The 20404-nt window shown below is 40.5% G+C and overlaps 1 protein-coding gene across 5 annotated transcripts in view; it reads left to right on the top strand.

Annotated features, from left to right (window-relative positions):
- Positions 1 to 20404, top strand: part of LOC109622866 (phospholipid-transporting ATPase VD) — a 252076-nt gene that overhangs the window by 127893 nt on the left and 103779 nt on the right. For 4 of the 5 annotated variants that reach the window (XM_062851414.1, XM_062851416.1, XM_062851413.1 and 1 more), the window contains exon 2: positions 1313 to 2486. In XM_062851414.1, the coding sequence (XP_062707398.1) occupies positions 1513 to 2486 (974 nt within the window). In that variant the 5' untranslated portion in view covers positions 1313 to 1512. Of the gene's footprint in view, positions 1 to 1297; positions 2487 to 20404 lie in introns of those variants that run through there. The other variant, XM_062851415.1, reaches the window with a different exon arrangement.

Genomic DNA, 20404 nt, shown 5'->3' with positions numbered 1-20404 from the left:
GATTTAAAATTGGTTGAACAAAACGCAATACATTTGAATTTAAGTAAATTACATATTTTGAAAAGTTGTAAAACTCGATATTGAGCTAAAACTCAAAAACTGTTCTACTTAATTTTTTTTGAAGGTCGGTTTCGAAATCAGCACTAAATTGTGCTTCAAAAATTTTGGTCGTTGACAGAAGTTCACGACTTGCGTTTTATTTTGTAAACTTGTGTAATGAACCTCCAATCGGACCCCCAAGAACAAGAGCCACACAGCAACATCCTCGTGCTCATAATTCTACCATGGACAGGGTTCAAAAGTGACAGCAGCGCAAAGGCAACCAAGTTCGATATAGTAGAATTAGAATAGAATACATTTAGCCGCTCTACAAAGTGTAAGTGCAGCTGCCAATTGGAATCACTCATGCAGTGTCCTAGTGGACGAAAGAACTATAGATTAAGTGTTTGAAGAATAAAAACAAAGTTTTTCTTTCTTAGATGGATAATGTTTTAGAATTAGTGATTTTTGCTGCATTTAATTGTAGTTTTTTACGCCTGCTGGTAATTTTCGTATCGCTAATCATTTAATTACAGTTGGGTCTCCTATTAGACGCTGCCACCTACTTTACGCCCACCGCGTTTTCCAGACTGTCATCTAACCAATTTAGTTCATTTTTTTTTGTATGTGATGAGTCTATAGTAAGCACTAACTGCACTAAAAAATTAGCTGGATTGGGTGTAAGACAGCTGAGAAATTGCTGTGGGCGTAAAGTAAGTGGCAGCGTTTAATAAGAGACCCGACTGTAGGTTTCGCAAAGAGCATTCGTTCATTCGTTTTATTTTTTGCATCATCACCACACATGGGTAGATGATGCAAAAAATACATCAAAATTAATTCAAACGAAAAAAAAAATCGAAAGTATTAATTTGATTTCCAACTCATTCCGTCATTTTTTCTTCTCTTCCCGCTTGCAGATCGCCACGATTTCGTCACTTTCCACCAAGCCAGTTCGAGATGGATCGATTGTTACACGGCTCGCTCAAGCCAGTTCCAACACCTGCACCAGCTTCCACCTTCCACGCAGCCACAACAACACAGCCTGCAACGATTGAACAGCTGTTCGGTTCGGTTTTGACGCCAAATCCAAACCTATTCAAATCGTTTGTGTAGAAACGAAAACAGATCAAGTGTTTGTGTCTGCGCGCATGTGCGCGTGCGTATGGTTTTTAATAAGTTTTATTGTCGGTTTCTATTGAGTTGGATGCGGGATTTTTTTTCCCAGTTTGTTTTCTGTTGTGAAATTTCAATGTTACAGCTTTTCTCAAATTAGGCAATCATCGTTCGGGTGGAAATGATCGAAATTATGAGGTGAAATTCATGGTCAGGTGGAAAAAATAACATTTTGTTAAATTATGTGGTTCGCGGTAGTGTAGAATGTTTCTGAATAGGTAGATTTGTGAATTTCCAAAAGTGCAATTAGAACCAGGGGAAACTGAGTGAACCCGAGAGTCCTGATGGTGTTTATCGACGATGACACAATCGGAGGATTCGAGAAAGGATGGTCCATCGGCAGGTGGATTCCAACCGGCGACGCCTCTGACTCCACAGCAATCGCAGCAACATCTGCAGATTCCAGGGCAGCAGCCTGGTCTGCCCATCGCTACAGCAGACACCAGTCGAACCTACGTATTTCCCGGTCCGAGTGTCTCCGGTGCCGGTAGTGCCTTACCCGTAGGAAGTGCTGGAGCAAATGCGAGTCGGTCTCTGTTCGAGAATCCCCGTAGCGGAGGTCATTCCCGATCGATTAGCCATGGGGAGGGTTCGTTCGGAATGGTCGGCGGAGCAGCGGGGAGACCTTCGGCCCTCAAATCAGCTGTCAAAGGCGGCCATCAACGGGCGCTCTCGCATGGACAGATTACCGATGCGCCAGTGCCTCGGTCCGGCCACAGTCGAGTGGGGTCCAAGACAGATTTCATTCTACCGCCGGGTCACAAAGACCAGCCGGAAACCCGGGATACGGGAACGGCTTCCACGACGGCCAAAGGCCACTCTCGACAAGCCTCCCGGTCCGAGTCCATCTACACGCTCCGAAGGGCCGATCGACCTCCCTGGTGGAAGCGATTGATGTTCTGTCGAAGCAGTAAGTTTGAAGATCGGGGCTACCGGATAGTGGTCCCCAATCACACAGTGCCTCCCAAAACACCAAAAACGGACCACCCGAATGGTCGCCTAGTGGGAAACAAAATTCGGACTACCAAGTACACGCTTCTCTCGTTTGTGCCGAAGAACCTACTGGAGCAGTTCCACCGGGTCGCGAACCTGTACTTTATATTCATAGTGCTGCTGAACTGGTTTCCCCAGATAAATGCCTTCGGGAAGGAGATTGCCATGATTCCGGTGCTGTTCGTGCTGGGCGTGACGGCAATTAAGGACCTGTTCGAAGACCGACAGCGGCGGGCCTCGGACAAGCGGATTAACAACTCGACGTGCCGCGTTTACAATGGGTAAGTTTCGGATTTATTTGTTATTTTGTTTTGTAGATATAGAGTTTAGGAAGCGTCTATGAACTTAACACTTGTGTTTGGCCCATGCTTCACGTCACGATTCAAAAGGGAAAAGGGAGAAAATTTCAATGATGTGTGGTGATTCACACAATAAATTAGAAGTTCTACACGAAAAGTGTAATAAGGACTGTTCAATTTATAAAACGGACAGCTTGCTTGTGCGATATCTTTTTCATTTTTCAATAAAACCATTAGCAGTTTTTTGCATAACTTTCTATAGCTATTCTCAAATGTAGGAAAAATATAACATTAAGCAAAATGTTCTTTATTGTGTAACTAAAGCGGTTTTCATAAAACATCTATAAAAACCCATTTCTCAAAATTCGACAGAACTTTCCACATACTTAATATGCACATTTTCATGAAGTTTTAAATGTATTGGAATCTTATGCTATTGTACTGAAGGTAAAGCTTAATAGTTGGTCAGTAATAATGCACCAAGTAGTCTCCGGCTTGATATGGTGAGTTGCCTAATTTTCATAGAAATTATGAAAAAATGTTCATTTAAGTCCTGTGCTGCAATAACATCACGAATTCGGCTAAAAATTTGTCCAGAGTAGCAGAATATTGCTCTCTGAATGATACAGAAGAAAAATTTACTTATAATCAGTGCTGAAAAATTCATTTCGTCATATCTAAATTCAATCACCTACAGCTCATTTTAGAAGCTGAACCTGAGAGTATGGTGTATGAAAAACTTGTGCGGCTAGACCAGTTCTGCAAGAAAGTCACGGAAAAATCGTTATTTTTTAAATATTTAAGGTAAATGTCACGGACGACCTTTGAAAAATGCCAAATGATATTCACCGTGAATATCATTTACATTTTTCGAAAGTAGTCCGTGACATTTACCTTAAATATTCGAAAAATATCGTTTTTTCCGTGACTTTCTTGCAGAACTGGTCTAGCCGCACAAGTTTTTCATATACCATATTCTCAGGTTCAGCTTCTAAAATGAGCTGTAGGTGATTGAATTTAGATATGACAAAATGAATTTTTCAGCACTGCTTATAATTGCATTTTTCATCAAAAATTTAATTTATAAAGATGGCCATATTAAAAAATTGCATACTTTTTGCTCCATTGATGCAGATTTTCGACTCTAGCGAATCTTGTTATTATTTTTTTTAAGCAAAGTTAATCCTATGTTATTGTACACCTTATTTAATAATAATCGGATGCAAAGTTTTCATTTCCAACATTATTGTTATGCAAAATTTGCATTAGGTTGCATTGTTAATTATAAGAACCTTCAAAGAACGAAACTGTTTTGATTACTGTGTCTGCAATAGCGCACAGTAACCAAACCAGCAATGCTATTAAGAAGCAGTTTTCTGCATGTAAAACCACATTATTCACACTTCCGACCTGGATGCATAAAAAAATTGATTATTTAATATTTTCATGCCCTTTTTGCTTTACAATTGAATTTTATTGAAAAAATCGAATCTCACTTGAGACTTTAATATCTCAACACTTAATTTTCCGATTGAGTTTAAGTTTTGCCAGAATTTTTACTACTCATGCTGCTGCAGCATGGCACATACTTTTCAGGTATTAAAAACGATATACCATATGTGAACAGTAATTTTATATTTATATTCAATTTTCAGCAATCGAAAAATTCACCTTATTTAACAACTGGCCGATTTTCTATAAAATAAAACTATTTTTATTCGATTTAAAAATGATCACTATAATGACAGATGGTGTACTGAATAACGAAGCAAAGGTGGTTAAATTTGAACTACGCGTCTTCTTTTTATAGCCTTATAAAGTTGTCCGTTTTATAAATTGAACAGTCCTTATAATGGTGGTATTAGGATGACCCACACTTAGGGAACATCCAATAACTACATCATGTTAAAATAGGAAATGTTCATATCCTTTTCCCCCTACGTGCGGGGTTTTCTTATACTTAGTACATTGCTTGTTACACTTTTGTAAACATGCAATTCTCGAAGAAATTCGTGCAAGAGCTAATCTCAGGAAGAATTTCTAAAGGAAAACTTGTAAGAATTTACGAAGGCATCCTTTTGAAAGAATTCCTGTAGAAATTCTTTTAGCTATACCTGTAAAAAAGCCTTAGAAGAGTTTCCGTAGGAACCATTGCTGCAAACATTGAAGGAACTATTAAAGGAATACGCTGAAGAATTCCTTAAGAAATTTTTGAATAAATATTCAAAAGTATCGATGAAGATATTCCTTAAGTAATCTTTTGTAGTAATTTCTGAAGGAACCGTAAAACGAGGCGAATAGAAACACCTTCCAGCATACTTAAGCAAGTATTTCTGGAACCGTACGTAATAAAGGCAGTTGCGAGGGTCTCAACTTTGGGTCCCACCTCCCTCTTTAATATCTGTAATTAGAATTCTAAAACAAATTTTTATTTCGTTAACTTATTTGAAAAAGGTTGCTTGTTTGTGGGGCGAATAGAAACAACTTTGATCAATGTTCGATTTTTTTTTCAATTTCAAGACAGAAATTACTTTCAATTCGAATGAAACTCTAAGACTAGATCATAATAATTCACCAAGTGAAGAAAAAAATGTCGAATGCCGAAAAATACTTAAGTCTGTGAATACATACCAAATCGATTAAACGCAATTTCAATGGCGGAAGTTTTTTTGCCTATAAATCGATATGTGGTGGACGGAAGCGGTACGAAATAAAATGATCGGGAATATTAAATATCAACTACTTTATTTCTCTACTCGTCAGAACATGTTTACTATTCGCAATGCGCAACTCGAATGGCGCTGTCAATCTCCACTTCTTATTCTCCACTTCTCTCTCCAATTCGTGCGAAGCGTTGCGATAGGGATGGTCACAAATCACACCCCATAGATACTTTGCCTTTATTTTTTTTTACAATAAAATTAACGGAATTATCATCCCAAAAAAAGGTTTACTGAAATACTGGTAGCATCCAACTAGCTAATGAAATTATGTTTTACGGAATATCTAAAATATTTGTTGAAAGAATTTCTGCACGAAGTTCTTGTAAAAATCTTGAAGATATTTCGAAAAAAAATCGTGAGGAATTTCGGAGAGAATCATTGGAGAAGTTCATGAAGAAAGTATTGAAGCAATGATTTGAGGAATTCTTCAAAAAAATCTTTGGGGAAATTCTTGGAAGAATACTTAAGAAAATTTAAAAAGAATCATTAGAGGCATTCCTGTAGAAATCTTTATTTTTTTTTTGTAATGCAAAAGAATATTCCTGAAGGAATACTTAGAGGAATTCCTGAAAGAGTGATTGAAGAAACTCTTGAAGAAATGTCTTTCATAATCGTTCTTGAAGACATTTCTGTAGGAGTCGTTAGAGGAATTTCTGAATGGTTTTTTTTGAGGATTTTCTTAATGAATCCTTAGTTGAATTTCTGTAACATTTCTTGGAGCAAATCGCTAAGAAGCTCTGGGATAAATTCCTTATGGAATTCAATCAGGAATTTCTGTTAGAATCCTAAGAGGAATTCCGGAATGAATCATTGAAGAAACATTTGCATACTCGGAAAAATAACTAAGTTTTTGATATGCAGAAATTTCCAGAAAAACTTTGGAGAAATTCTTGAACGATTTCTTGCAGCAAATTTGGAACGGAGCCCATCATAAACATAGTGATCCCAATTGCTTTGCTAAAACAAAGCTAGGAAGCGGTATTTGTTTTATGTTGGTATTATTCTTTAAAAAGGAGTAAGCATTTTAACAAAAAGGACGGACGGAATCTGTGTCTAAATCGTCTGTTTTTGAAGTAGGATGAACATAAGGGCATAGGATGAAGAAGGGTACTCAAACCGGACTTGAAGAGATATTTCAAACCACGGTTGCAAAAAATCCGAAGCAGCATCCATCCATTTTAACATTGAAGCCTCTCTCCTCAGAAAAGGAGGTGAGAAGAAGATAAAAATTCTCTCGTCACTCACTTCAGGATGACGCGATGGCAAGGTTGAACAGAAACATTTTCTCCGTCATAGCCACTCTAAAGAACAAAATCACCACACCTGCTTTGGACTAGTCACATTTATGCAGCTGGAGTTTATTTTCAAGCAATACACAACTCAGCTGAAAATTAATCCAAAAAAAAATATTCAGTTCAGCAGAATTTCGGTTATCTAAATGAGATTTTTTTTTTAATCCTGTTTCAAATCATCCATGGATGTGTACTTCACCCTTTGGAGCCGGATAATGTTTCTACTGCTGTCGTAACCTCGCTGCCCTCGAATACGTTTGTTATGTTCGTTTCATCGCCGGGGTCATATTGAACCCTTCGGGATGATAACATAAGGCTGAATTCACAAGAGCCTGAATACAAAATGCTGAAACTATAGAATCGTAACATAAAGCTGAAATCACAAAATGCTGAAAGTACATAAACGCATGAAATGAGTTAAAAATTTGGGGTTAGTCTATAGAATAATGATTACAAATCCTCTCCTTCTTGACGTAACGTCTCATGTAGAACGAGGCCCATTTTTCAGATTATTTTATGTTTGCCGCTTATCAGATTGTTCTGGGATCACAACTGAGAGCTTCCTTTGCCAAAGACCATTTTACATTCTGAGTGGTGGACAAAAAGACACTGTATGCCCAAAAAGCCAAGAAAATGTGCATCACGAAAAGTTCCTGGACTGATCGGGAATGGAACCGGTCACATACCGCTTTGGCTATATGGTTCACACATTTGCACAAAATGTGACTGGTTTTATTTCTATTGGTAGTTACTCCTTTTTTAACCCTTTCAGGACGGTTGGGTCATTTGCACCTCGCTGACGCGTTCTACAGCAGCGAGGTTGGTTGAAAAAAGTCGTCCCGAAGGGGTTAAACAAGGACTTTTTTTCCGAGTTATACTGTTGTAGTGATTGTTGGCATTACAGTTGCCAACAATAAGAGATTTTCTCTTCTTTTGAAAGTAGGCAAATCTTTTGAGAAATATTGCCATATTCATGGGGCTGATCTAAAAAGCATACCCTGAACTTTATATTCCAGCGTGTCATTTGAAAAACGCCAATCTAATTTTTGTAACCTAACATGTTTATGGCTCTGTAGGGCCTATTTGCATCCACCCACGCACATCAACACCCTTAACAGATAGATTGAAGTTTGCTCTTTTTGAAAGTGTGTTGACGTGCGTGGGTGGATGTCGATAGGTCCTACAGAGACAGAAACGTGTTTGTTTACGCAAAGCAAGAAGGCCCCTTTTCAAATGTTACGCAAGATGATCATGAGAACGGCTATTTTTGAATTAACGGCGTCGAATTATCATTTCAACCTTTTGTGATTTTAGCCTTTTGATATTGTTATTCTTTCGAGTTTCAGCCATTTGTTCTTTCAGCCTTTTGTGATTCAGCCTTTTGTACGTATCCCAACCCTCTGGCTCCAAAGAGTTAAAGTAGCCTTGAATAAATCACTTGATGTAATTTTTGAAGACATTCCTGAAGAAAGAGTGTTAAATTCATTTGAAGCTATTATTTTAGGAATTCCTGTGAAATCCGTGAATAAAGTTCTGAAGGAGTTCTTGGAGGAATTCTTGTAGAAATCCTTGAAGAAATTTGGAGCATTGGAATACATAGTTCAAAAAATTCTTGGGGCAATCTTAAAAGAATCCTTGAAGAAATTTTGAAGGATATGAGAAGAAAGTCTTTGACGGTTTCTTGGAGCATTACCCAGAAAAAACGAGAGGAAAATTCTGAAGAAATTCCTACAGGTATTTGTGATATAATCTTTGTAGGAATTCTAAAAAGATTCCTTCGGAAAAAACCTGAAAAAATCCTAGAAGAAATCAACGGGGGCCTTTCTGAAAGAATTCTTCGAGTACTTCCGGAAGAAATCTTGTAGAAATTATGAGTGAAGCACGGAAATCTCGTTCGCTTGTAATCCAAATCCAAATCAGATTAAACGTCATTTTTTTGTTATTTCACGCAAGGTTGGTGTTGTTCTAACATACAATCGTCAATATTTCGTTGGAAATAATAAGCAGAACAAGAGAAAAACAATGAGTAAAATCATGGAATTCGGCCAAACGGCGTTCGGTCAAACGACATTCGGCTAAATATCTAGAAACCAATTTTGAGAATTGCACCAAAGTCTACGCTTCATACAAATTTGTATGGACAATCTTGTATGGACAAAAGTACATATGAGGGAACCAAAACAAAGTCAACATAGTTTATGGACAGCGCCTTGAGACGATCAAATACTTTTTCGTAATATATAAATACTAGATAGAGATATTGTTTGAATTCGTTGACTTGCTGATACAATGGGTGGCAATATGGTCCACTCAAGATCTTCCGGTAAAGAATCCTGTTTGCTATTGAAGAATGGCATGGAAACGGGTCAGCATTGAGCATCTTGAATAATATACAGTCGGGTGTCCTATAAGACGCTACCACCCATTTTACGCCCACTGCAATTTCTCAGCTGTCTTGCATCCGATCCAGCTGATTTTATGCCTGCAGTTAGGCTTAGGCTATATTATAGGCTAGTCACATACCGAAAATCAACTAAGTTGGTTAAAAAACAACGTGGGAATAACGGTGGGCGTAAAGTGGGTTGCAGCTTCTTATAGGAGACCCAACTGTAATATCGACCCCCGGGACTCTATACGATTTCATGCTACGGATACTGTTCCTATCTTCTACCCGAGCAGAAGAAAATATCAACCGCATAATAAAATATGTTATTTTGGTCTAATAACTGTATAATGGAATCAGTAATTTTTATGTAATTAGCATACATAGCATATTATGTCATAAACTTGTCTGTCATAAGCGGCAAAATAACAAATATCATAACAAAGAAATGTTCCTAGAAGAATAATTCAATAACATGTTTTGTTAGATCAATTACAACTTAATAACAGAAAATTTGTGAACTTGTTACTGTTGTGTTATTCTTCATCACATATTTGTACATTCTCTATAGCAGAATAATAACTAAACATGTTCTACAACAAAATATATTATTGAAATGTTATCTTGTGGATATATCCCAAAAACTTGAATTTAACAAAATAAGAGTGCCCAACAAAACATGTTATTAAAAAGATATATATTGATAAGTTAACAATAACAAATTATGGTATAAAACAGGCTATGTGATTCTGTTGTTATCAATTTGCTATTCTCCTCTGCTCGGGTACAATGATGTAGTAGCTTTGGTGTTGACGTGGGAAATATATCGAACCCATAGCGATCCATGTCTAGATGTCGGGGGCGTGGTCGACACTTGAAAGAGGTTTCCAAGGTGCTCAAATCAGCACATCACTTCAGCTGTTCAGTGGGGTAGATGAACAACGTCGTATGTATTTGATTATTTCTACCAACATTAATCTCACATTCCATAGTTGATATTTTACCGCAAAATCTAGCACCCTTATGGTGGTACATCGCGTCGTAATCGTTCTTATCAATGATATACAATCAACAGATGAATCAACATAAAACGACGACACTTGTTGACAAATGTCACAATAGTGTGCGTGCGCCAGATCAGTTCAGATACGCGCAGAGAGCGCGTGCTTATAAGCTATATACTTGTGCTATTGGTTTATTTTTGTTGCTCCTTCTGCGCCATCATCAGTCAGTGGCCAAACTAGGAATCGCAATTCGTGCTTTGATGGACTCGCTTTATGGAGGAGCATCGCATCAGCAATACATACTTCACATGATGGGTGGGCTCTTTTGGACAGTCATTACGGGTGCTGTTCATTGAGTGAGGGTTGATTATCATGATGAGAGCGTACCTACTTGTTGTTGAAATTTGGGTTACCACTTGTGGTAGGATGATCGATTTTAATCGTATACCACGTAGGCGGGCGGCGCTGGGTGTTGTGTTGTATACAATATGAAATTAGATTCATATCAGTGATGTTTATTGGCTGGGAAATTATGTCGTCGCAGTTTTCAACATTGAGTAGCCAACGTGCTTTTGTTTTTTAATTATGAGTTTTGTAGTACCGTCAAATGGGCTAACAGCGGCAATTTTCGAGTTTTAAGGACTTTCAATAGTATTTCAATAGTATTGAAACAGTTGAGGCATACTGTAAACCATCGTGCACAGGTTTACCAAAATACACTACGTAGACTTTTTTAGTTCCATCTCAGAACACCCCCGAGGGGGGATGGATGCGTAGCACTGGCACACCCACCGTAGACTTTTATCAATACAAAATTTTCGAAATTTGTATGGAGCGTAGACTTTGGCGAGTTAGACAAGCGATAACTATCTTCGACCTGGAGTTGGCCGAATCAAATGCTTTAAAAGCAGCCTGGCTATCTGAACAGAAGTATATTACTTTGCTCATTACGTGCTGTTGAAGTGCTGATTGCACTCCGCACATAAGAGCAAAGATTTCGGCCTGAAAAACGGTGCAGTGTCTACCAAGTGAGTAAAACTGATACACGAGAATAAACACCAGCATCTGCGCGACCTTCGAGAAGGGAGCCATCAGTGTAACATACGATGCCGTCTGAAATACTTCTTTCCAGATATCTAGATGTCCACTCTTCCCGGGAAGGGAATTTCGTGGAAAATGTCCTATATGGAAAATTACAAGCAATTGTAAGATCACTTGGAGCAAGGACAACTTTGTCCCAATTCACCAAAAGTGGAAACAACGAGGTGTGTGTTGATTTGCAGTTCACAGGAGTTTCCTCTAGTTGATCGAGTACCCGTAGACGGTAAGTGCATGAAAGTGCTTCTTGTTTGAGATGAATGTGTAGTGGAGCAACGTCGAAGAGAATTTCGAGCGCTGCCGTGGGAGTTGAAGAGAACGCACCAGGCATCGCCATTAAGCACATCCTTTGGAGATGGTCTATTTTTGATTGGATCGTTCTTATTTCGCCTTTTGCCACCACACAAGATATCCATAGGCCAATATTGGCCGAACAACAGTTGCGTAAATCCATCTGATATACTTGGGGTTTTAGACCCCAAGTTGTACCAAAGGTTCGCCGGCATTTCCCGAAGACCATACAAGCTTTCTTGATTCTGAACTCAATGTGAGGTGTCCAGGAAGGCTTTGAATCAAAAATAACTCCAACGTACTTTACCTGTTCAGTCACATCGATTTCAGAATCAAAGAGACGCAAAGGTCGAACGCCATTATGGTATCGCCTTTCCGTAAAAAGAACAAAAGATGTTTTACTCTGATTAACCGAAAGGCCATATTGGCGACACCAACCCTCAACTACGTGAAAGGCGCTTTGCATGAGGTCGAAAATGGTGGTGATACACATACCAACTAACAATGCTAGGTAGTCGTCAGCAAAACCATATGTAGGAAAACCGCTATTATTGAGTAGCCTCAATGGCGTATCTGCTACGAGATTCCACAAAAGCGGTGATAAGACTCCCCCTTGGGGCATCCACAAACACTCAATTTCCTAATTCCTGCTAGACGCAATGTCGAGAAGGGATATCGGTTTTTGAGCATTTGATGAATCCAATTGGAAATCATTGGAGATATACCATGACTCCGTGCAGCTTACAATATGGCATCGAAAGGCACATTGTCAAAGGCACCATCGATATCTGAGAGTACACCCAAACAAGATTGCTTTTGAGTGAATGCTTCCTATATCGTAAACAACCTTGTGTAAAAGAATCACAGTGGACATGTCAGATTGGTGGGCATGTTGATTCACATGAAGAGGCACGTTGGCCAGATGAACATCACGGATGTGATGATCCACAATGCGTTCTAAGCATTTCAGAAGAAAAGAGGTCAAACTGGTTGGCCTGAAATTCTTTGCTTCTTCATACGACGCACGACCCACTTTCGGAATAAACTTTACAGTAATATCCCGCCAAGATTTGGAAATATAACCTGTAGCAAAACTGCAAAAAAATATTTTTTTTTTCAAAACATGTTTGAATTAATCAAATCCCTTCTGAAGCAAAATAGGATAAATCCCATCTGTCCCAGGAGATTTGAAAGAAGCAAAGCTATTAAGTGCCCACTCAATCGATTCTATATTTACTATACTCCGAGCCGGGGCCAGGGAATCATAACTACAAGAAAAGACATCAGGTTCATCCGAAGATGTAATATCCACACATCCGGGAAAGTGTGTGCTGAATAAGCATTCCAGAACTTTCTCATCAGAGGAAGTCAGATCGCCATTTGGCAAACGAAGTTCATTCACTCGGAAATCCTTAGATTTCGCAAGGATTTTGTTTAACCGACTGACTTCACTCAAACTGGAAACATTTGTACAAAGGATTTTTTAGCCGGATCGTTCAGCAGACCGGAGAGCTTTCCTGTAGGCCTTGCGAGCCGACCTGAAAGCCTTCGAACCAACCGAACGTCGTCTGTTCCAACTGTTTCTACATTGTTTCCTGAGTTTCGCCAGATCAGAGTTCCACCATGGGGTTCCTCTTTTGATCTTTACAGACCGTAGAGGGCATGCTTCTTAAAAAGCTTCTATGATGAAGGTCGTTGTAGTATCAACGGTATCATCTAAATCACTTGGAGTGTCAATGGATGGTGAGTATCCATGAAATTTGGCCGCAACCAAATCAGAAAAAAGATCCCAGTTCCTCTCTAGCACATACCATGAAGGTTGGTCGGTTGTCAATGTTAAGTAATGCAAGATCTGTACTACTTAAGGAAAAGGTATTTGTAGTACATAGATCAAATTTTCTAGAGCACCGTGTTTTTAGAACCGCGGATTTGGATGAAAATGGATAAACGGTTCTAAAAAACGGTGCTCTAGAAATTTTGAGCTATGTACTCCAAATACCTTGTCCTTAAGTACTCCATCAAACTGGAGCCTCTCCAGTTAATGTCAGAGCTGCCCCAGATGATATGGTGAGTATTAGCATCACTGCCAACAATTAGCGGAAGGCCTTTTGAAGTACAGTATGCGATGATTTGTTTGAAAGCATCCGTAGGGGATGGTTCATCATGCGGTAAATAAACCGAACAATAGACGTATTTCCTGTTGAGGTTTCCAACAGATACATCAATTGTGATAGCACATATATCTCTGGTGGTTGGTTCAGAGATGAGTGTAGCAAATATTGCGTTGTTGACAAGCACACAGGCTCGAGGCATGACGCGCGAGTTTGCCATTTTATTTTTACTGAAAGTAGCAAACACCGGGTTCACAAGGTTTTTTGAATAGAAATTCTCCTTATGAACGAAAGGTTCTTGGACCAAGGCCACTTGGGCTGTACCATTTTGCATAAATCTGCAAAATTATATCTTCGTCATTTTTAGTTCAGTTTTTATTTGAAATCGTACTTGTAATCACAAATCCTGATAATGACCCAGCACAAAAACGGACACCTTTAAGGAACCAAACATTCACTCCCTAAAGCCAACGAAAGACTCAGCCTGACACGGACAACGGTCAACCACAGAACTCTATTTGGAACAAACCATCATTTGGAACCAAAACCAAAAACACTGACCTGCAACAAAAACGTACCCCGATGGATTTCGACAAGACTTACCAAGCCAGACAATGACATACTCAGCAGGACCATCAATTGCCAGTTAATTTCACGTTCATACTACGCAAATAAAACTCTGTTAAACCCTTTCCCCTTCCTGACTTCATCAGGATTCTCCTCTTCTCCTCTTCTCCCCTTTATCTCCGTCATACTTTCAAAGAGATGAACCAGCCTAAGACTGAAAATCTCTATAATAAAATAATAATAATAATAATTGTAAGTTGTAGCGAAATCTACTGTGGATACACTTAACTTTGCTATTAACTATTCACGATTTGCGCAAAAGTTCATGCTATGCAGTGCTGATTTTTTCTGCCAATATCGTATTGCCACATATGCATTACCAGCTACAAAGGAATTCACTTTGACAAGGATCCCTACTTATCGATATAAACGAGCGCCGAAAGTTTGGTCTTTAAAAGTAATCCTATTATAACAATAAAATGCAAAGATCCTGCAAACAAAAAGCCAACAATACAGTCAATAATAAAAAGCGACGAAAACTGAAAGAGCCACAACTCCTACAAAGCAATCCATTACGTAATGGTCCGGCATTTAACGCGCCCATTATCCCATAGTGCACCAGGGTCGTTTGTCTAAAAAAAAAGTTTCCAACAGCAACAATTGGAAAAACTAACCCGCCCGCCACACAGTTAGTGACAACCGGTCCGGTACAACAAAGTAGGTACACCAAAGAGAAAAAATATGAACAACTAATAATTGCACTTCATCAGTTCATTTGGTTCGTTTTTATGGCTTCGAGTTCTATTTTTGCATGAATGGCATTTTGTTCAGTACCTACTACTGTTGCTGCCACCACCGCCACGATGGCCATGGTTGTGTTCGATGTTTTGTTGGAGACCTTTTTATGAGACAGCTGAGCGAGTGTATCTTAAGTACTTTCAAACGGTTTTGCTAATTAGTTTGGGCTGCAATTAAAGATACTTTATGTGAATCGAGCAGGAGCAAAGCAGATGGAGATTTTTATGGCAACTGTATGGCAATTGGCAAGCAATGAAACAATATGTGAGTTACCAAGCAATGGCTGAGATCGTGGAATTTAGGTTGAAGTACTGTGTGTTCTCTGATAACAGATTTTTGGTTTTTTTTTAGATTTACTCTTAAGTACATGTTCTTACGATGAGCATGCCTACGGCTGTTGTTTGTTCAGATTAGCCACGCAAACTGATAACCTATTCATTCAGGCGATATGACCGATTAGAAGAAATGTATTGTCAAGATAATATGTTATCAGTGTGGGTGGCTTTGCAGATGTTAGTTATCATTTGTTACAATCGCTCAACAGGTGCATTTTCCTGATAGGGAAGTTTATGTATCGAATTAAGTAATGATAATTCTAACAAGACACTCCAAAATTGACATCAGTCATCGCAATTCTATATTTGCGTTCACCTTCTCATTAAATTCCTGCATAATAAAAGCAAATTATGGATTTTCCTGTGACTCATCCCTTGGCTCATATCATCACAATTCTTTCCATTTCAAGAGCCACTTACTCCGCGTTTTCTTTTTGCTTTCAAAACGCCCCCATATTGTTGTCCTCCAGGCAGGCTGTGGTGTTCGATGTTTGCAAACAGTTTTGCTACCATCATACAGCCCATTAGCTCATATTTGCCAGTTGAAAGAAACACGTGCTCCTGCCAACGCCAAACCAGCAAACGTTTACCGAATGTTTGCACGATGAGTGGTGTTTTTCCTCCATAACTACATTTTATCACACCGCACTTGAGTGCTGCAGCAAAAGCGAGCAGCAGCGCCGAACTAAACTGCTGCCATGCCCTTTGTTAGTTTTATCGAACGCAACTCACGTATTGATGCAACACCACTCTCCGCCCAGCTCAGCCGCATGTGTCGCGCGCGACGACGTCAGAAACAGACACGTTCGTCATATGTACCACATAAACGCGGAATTCTTTCACCGACCGATAAATGTGTGCCACGTTCAATGTCGTTAGACGCGCGTTTGTTGACGGTTGCCGGATTTGATTTATGACATCAACCACGACTGCGTTCTTTGTGATGGATAATACGATAAGGTTCAATCCAAATCTATCACAAATGCTGCTTTCGGGAAAACGATTTCCAAACAATAACAAAATAAACTGCCCTAATTAGTGCATTCGAAACACCGTTCTACCGAAGCGTAGCTAGGTTTGGAAGCAGAAAAGGTGATTGGCATGAAAGTCCCTATCATATGTCGCATTGAGGTATATGAAGCGTTGGGTCTTAGTATACAATTTATCATTCTGTCAAGATGTGGTCCATTGTTGATCGGCCGTCGATGAAACTGGCTTGATAACTTTCCACGGAAGAATTACCCAATCTTTCCATTTCAGTAGCTTTACGGTCTCCTAGATCCTGACCATTGACCGGTAGGTGGTCGACCTTATTGTTTTGAGCTGCTGAATGTCATCCTGAACTTCCCTCAGCGTTACGTATGGAGTCGTTTCTTTCGTTGCTTAGGTCCCCCGTGCCTACGTTCTCCGCGCCGATCAGGTACTCATCGAAGTGCTTCTTCCACCTTTCAATCACATCACATCCGTGTGTTGTGGCACGAAGCCATTGATGCGTGATGCGTTGAGCTTCAGGTAAAACATCCGTGTTTCTTGAGAACAGCAGCTCCATTTCCTCGCACTCCGGTTATGCCAGGTGGCTTTTTTTTCAGGAATGGCCTGATGTAAATATTATTCCATGTACTGTTGAGATCCATGCTGCAGCTTCACCGTCCGCTCTGCTTTCTTTGTGTGGGAGATAGCGACGAGCTAGGAACAAGCAAGCCATGACTTTTATAATCTATGACAGCCATTAATAAAATGTTCTTTCGTTATTAGAACCTTAAACAATACAGACGTTTACCTTAATCGATCTACGGCCATATCCAACAGGTTATGGGCCAGCTGTGAATTTGGAGAATATTGAAGTCTAATTTCAAGTCCTGTGAAGAGTCCGCCGCAATTGGATTTGCCGGAAGCTATCAAGATGGACAAATTTGGAATCGAGAGGCTAGGAAGCGATAATTATGAAAATTGGAGTTTCCAGGTCAAGAGTTTGCTGATGCGGGAAGAGCTTTGGAAGTTTGCCACAACTTCTCCGCCGGTTCCCGTCACCGAAGCCTGGAAGAATGGAGATGCCAAGACCCAGGGAACAATCTCGTTATTCGTTGGGATCATGCAGCAATCGTTGATCCGGAAGTGCAATTCAGCCAAGGAGATCTGGGACACGCTCAAGAACCATTACCAGAAGACGTCGCCCACCACCAAGGTATCGATCCTCAAGAAAATCTGCAACCTGACGTACACCGATGGGGACGATATGGAGAACCACCTTCATGAAATGGAAGACATGTTCCAGAGGCTGACGAACGCGGGATTGGAGCTCGGGGCAACCCTGACAGTAGTGTTGGTTCTGAGAAGCCTTCCATCATCATTTAAAGCGCTAACCACGGCTTTGGAGAGCCGCCCGGAGGACGAACTGACGATGGACGTAATCAAGCATAAGTTACTGGATGAATGTTTGAAGCGAAGTGACAAATCGGGTCGCGCGGAAACCATGCTGCGTGCCGAAGTTGGACCCAAGAGTATCATCTGCCATCACTGCCAGAAACCCGGTCACGTGAAAAGTGAGTGTCGTTTGCTGAATCAGAAGACGGATGAAAAGCGCAAGTTCAAACCGAAACCACCGATGTCCAAACAAAGAGCTAGAGCCGTTAAGGAGAACGATCCGGCAGATTTTGCGTTTGTTGCTGCTTCTTCGACTGTCCTACCCACAGTTCGGGAGCGTCCTGCGATGAAGGAATGGATCGTAGACTCCGGGGCATCCAGCCATATGTGTAGCGATGAAGATTTTTTCGAAGACATCAAGCCCGTATCAAACATGTCCGTAACACTAACTGATGGTCGAGTAACTGAAGTAGCCGCAAGAGGAACAGGAAAACTGCGCTGCCGTAACAAAAATGGTAAGGAAACGGTTATCACATTGTCGGACGTGCTTCATGTTCCAGAACTCGACGCGAATTTGATATCGGTTGGTCAACTAGCCGACAAGGGTGCGGAGGTCAGATTCAGTGCCAAGGAATGTTCTATCGAGCACAACAACTTTGTAGCTGCGGTGGCTGCCAGACGAGGCGGCCTTTACAACCTGCAAGTTTCGAAGGGCAATGCGCTGGCGGTTGCGGAACAACATCCGAAGAATTGTTTGCATAACTGGCACCGAAGACTTGGACATCGTGATGTGGAAGCAATTCAACGCATGGATCGCGAGGGGCTCACGACTGGCCTGCCCATTCAAGACTGCTCCATCCAGGAAGATTGCGAGTGTTGCCTGGCAGGTAAGATGGCCCGATTGCCTTTTCTACATCACACCAGACCACAATCCACGAAGATAGCCGACTTGGTGCACACCGATATCTGCGGACCGATGAATACAGTAACCCCAGGAGGAGCAAGATATTTCATGGTGATGATAGATGACTTCAGCCGCTATACTGTAGTCTATTTCCTGAAGCGCAAATCCGAAGCAGTGGAGAAAATCCAGGAGTATGCAGAGATGGTGCACACCCGTTTTGGACTATATCCGACAGCCATCCGTTCGGATCAAGGAGGAGAATATAAAGCGAAACAGCTGGGAAGATTCTACCAAGAGAAGGGAATAACACCGCAATACACCACCGTCTACAAGCCACAGCAAAATGGCGTTGCAGAGCGGAAAAATCGAACCCTGGTTGAAATGGCAAGATGCATGTTACTGGACGCTGGAATGAGCTACCGCTATTGGGCCGAGGCGGTCAATACTGCAACGTATTTGCAGAACCTGTTGCCCAGCAGATCCGTCAAGATGACTCCTCAAGAAATATGGCATGGACAAAAACCCGACGTTAACCACCTGCACGTGTTTGGTTGTCAAGCGTACGTGCACATCCCAGCGCAGAACCGTACAAAAATGGAACCGAAGGCAACGAAGATGACGTTTGTGGGTTACTCGGACCATCACAAGGCGTACCGTTTCATCGATCCAGCGAGCGACAAGATCACTTTTAGTCGAGATGCACGTTTTTTGGAGAATGAGAAGGCCATCAAGCTACATCCAAAGCAACCCCACGTAGTTGAAATCGAGTCGGCGATTATTTCCGAGAGTGATCCTGAGGCGGTGCCAGCCGTTGCAGCAAACGAGATTGAAAGCGAATCGGAGTACGAATCTGGCGAGGAGACGCTAACATCATCGTCTGAAGAGGTAGTGACGCCAATACGACGTTCGGAGCGAATTACACGAGGACTGTCGCCAGTAAGGTACAGTGAAACCATCAACATGGCAAAGAAGTTTATTCCTGAACCGAGAACTTACGATGAAGCTATTAGTGGGCCAGAAAGCGCCCTGTGGAAAGCCGCAATTGAGGAGGAGATGAAGTCACTCAACAAGAATTGCACCTGGGAGATGACCACGTTACCACCCGGAAGGAAGGCAATAGGATCGAAGTGGATTTTCAAGCGGAAAGAAGATGAGCATGGCAACGTTGTTCGCTACAAAGCACGTTTAGTGGCGCAAGGATTTACGCAAAAATACGGCACCGACTACGATGAAGTTTTTGCGCCAGTTGTGAAGCAGATGACCTTCCGGGTATTGCTGTCTGTCGCAAGTCAGAAGGGTATGATCATCAAGCATGCGGATGTGAAGACAGCCTACCTGCATGGAAAATTGGAGGAAAATATTTTCATGCGGCCGCCACCGGGATCAGAGGTCGATCCGAGTCTCGTGTGTCACCTACGACGAAGTCTGTATGGATTGAAACAAGCCGCCTTCGAGCAGAAGAAAATATCAACAGCATAATAAAATATGTTATTTTAGCTTAATAACTAAATAAAAGGATCTAAAATTTTTATGTCATTAGCATAACATATTATGTTATAAACTTGGCTGTCATAAGCGGCAAAATAACAAATATCATAACAAAAAAATGTTCCTGGAAGACTAATTCAATAACATGTTTTGTAAGATCAATTACAACTTAATAACAGGGAATTTGTGAACTTGTTATTGTTGTGTTATTGTTCATCACATATTTGTACATTCTCTATGGTAGAATTATAACTAAACTTGTTCTACAATAAAATATATTATTAAAATGTTATCTGGTGGATATATCCCAATAACTTAAACATAACAAAATAAGATTAATAAGATATATTTTGATAAATTAACAATAACAAATTATGATATAAAAACAGGCTATGCGATTATGTTGTTATCAATTTGCTATTCTCCTCTGCTCGGGCCGTGTGTGGAACAAAAACCTTCGATACCGTCGTCAAGAAAATGGGATTTGTACAATCAAAAAACGACTCGTGTTTGTACATCCGGAACAACGGTGGAAAGATCGC

The sequence above is a fragment of the Aedes albopictus genome, chromosome 2 (assembly GCF_035046485.1).
Source record: "Aedes albopictus strain Foshan chromosome 2, AalbF5, whole genome shotgun sequence".
NCBI lineage: Eukaryota > Metazoa > Arthropoda > Insecta > Diptera > Culicidae > Aedes > Aedes albopictus.
Note: the sequence above shows the minus strand (reverse complement) of the source record. Positions and strands in the feature narration are given on the sequence as shown.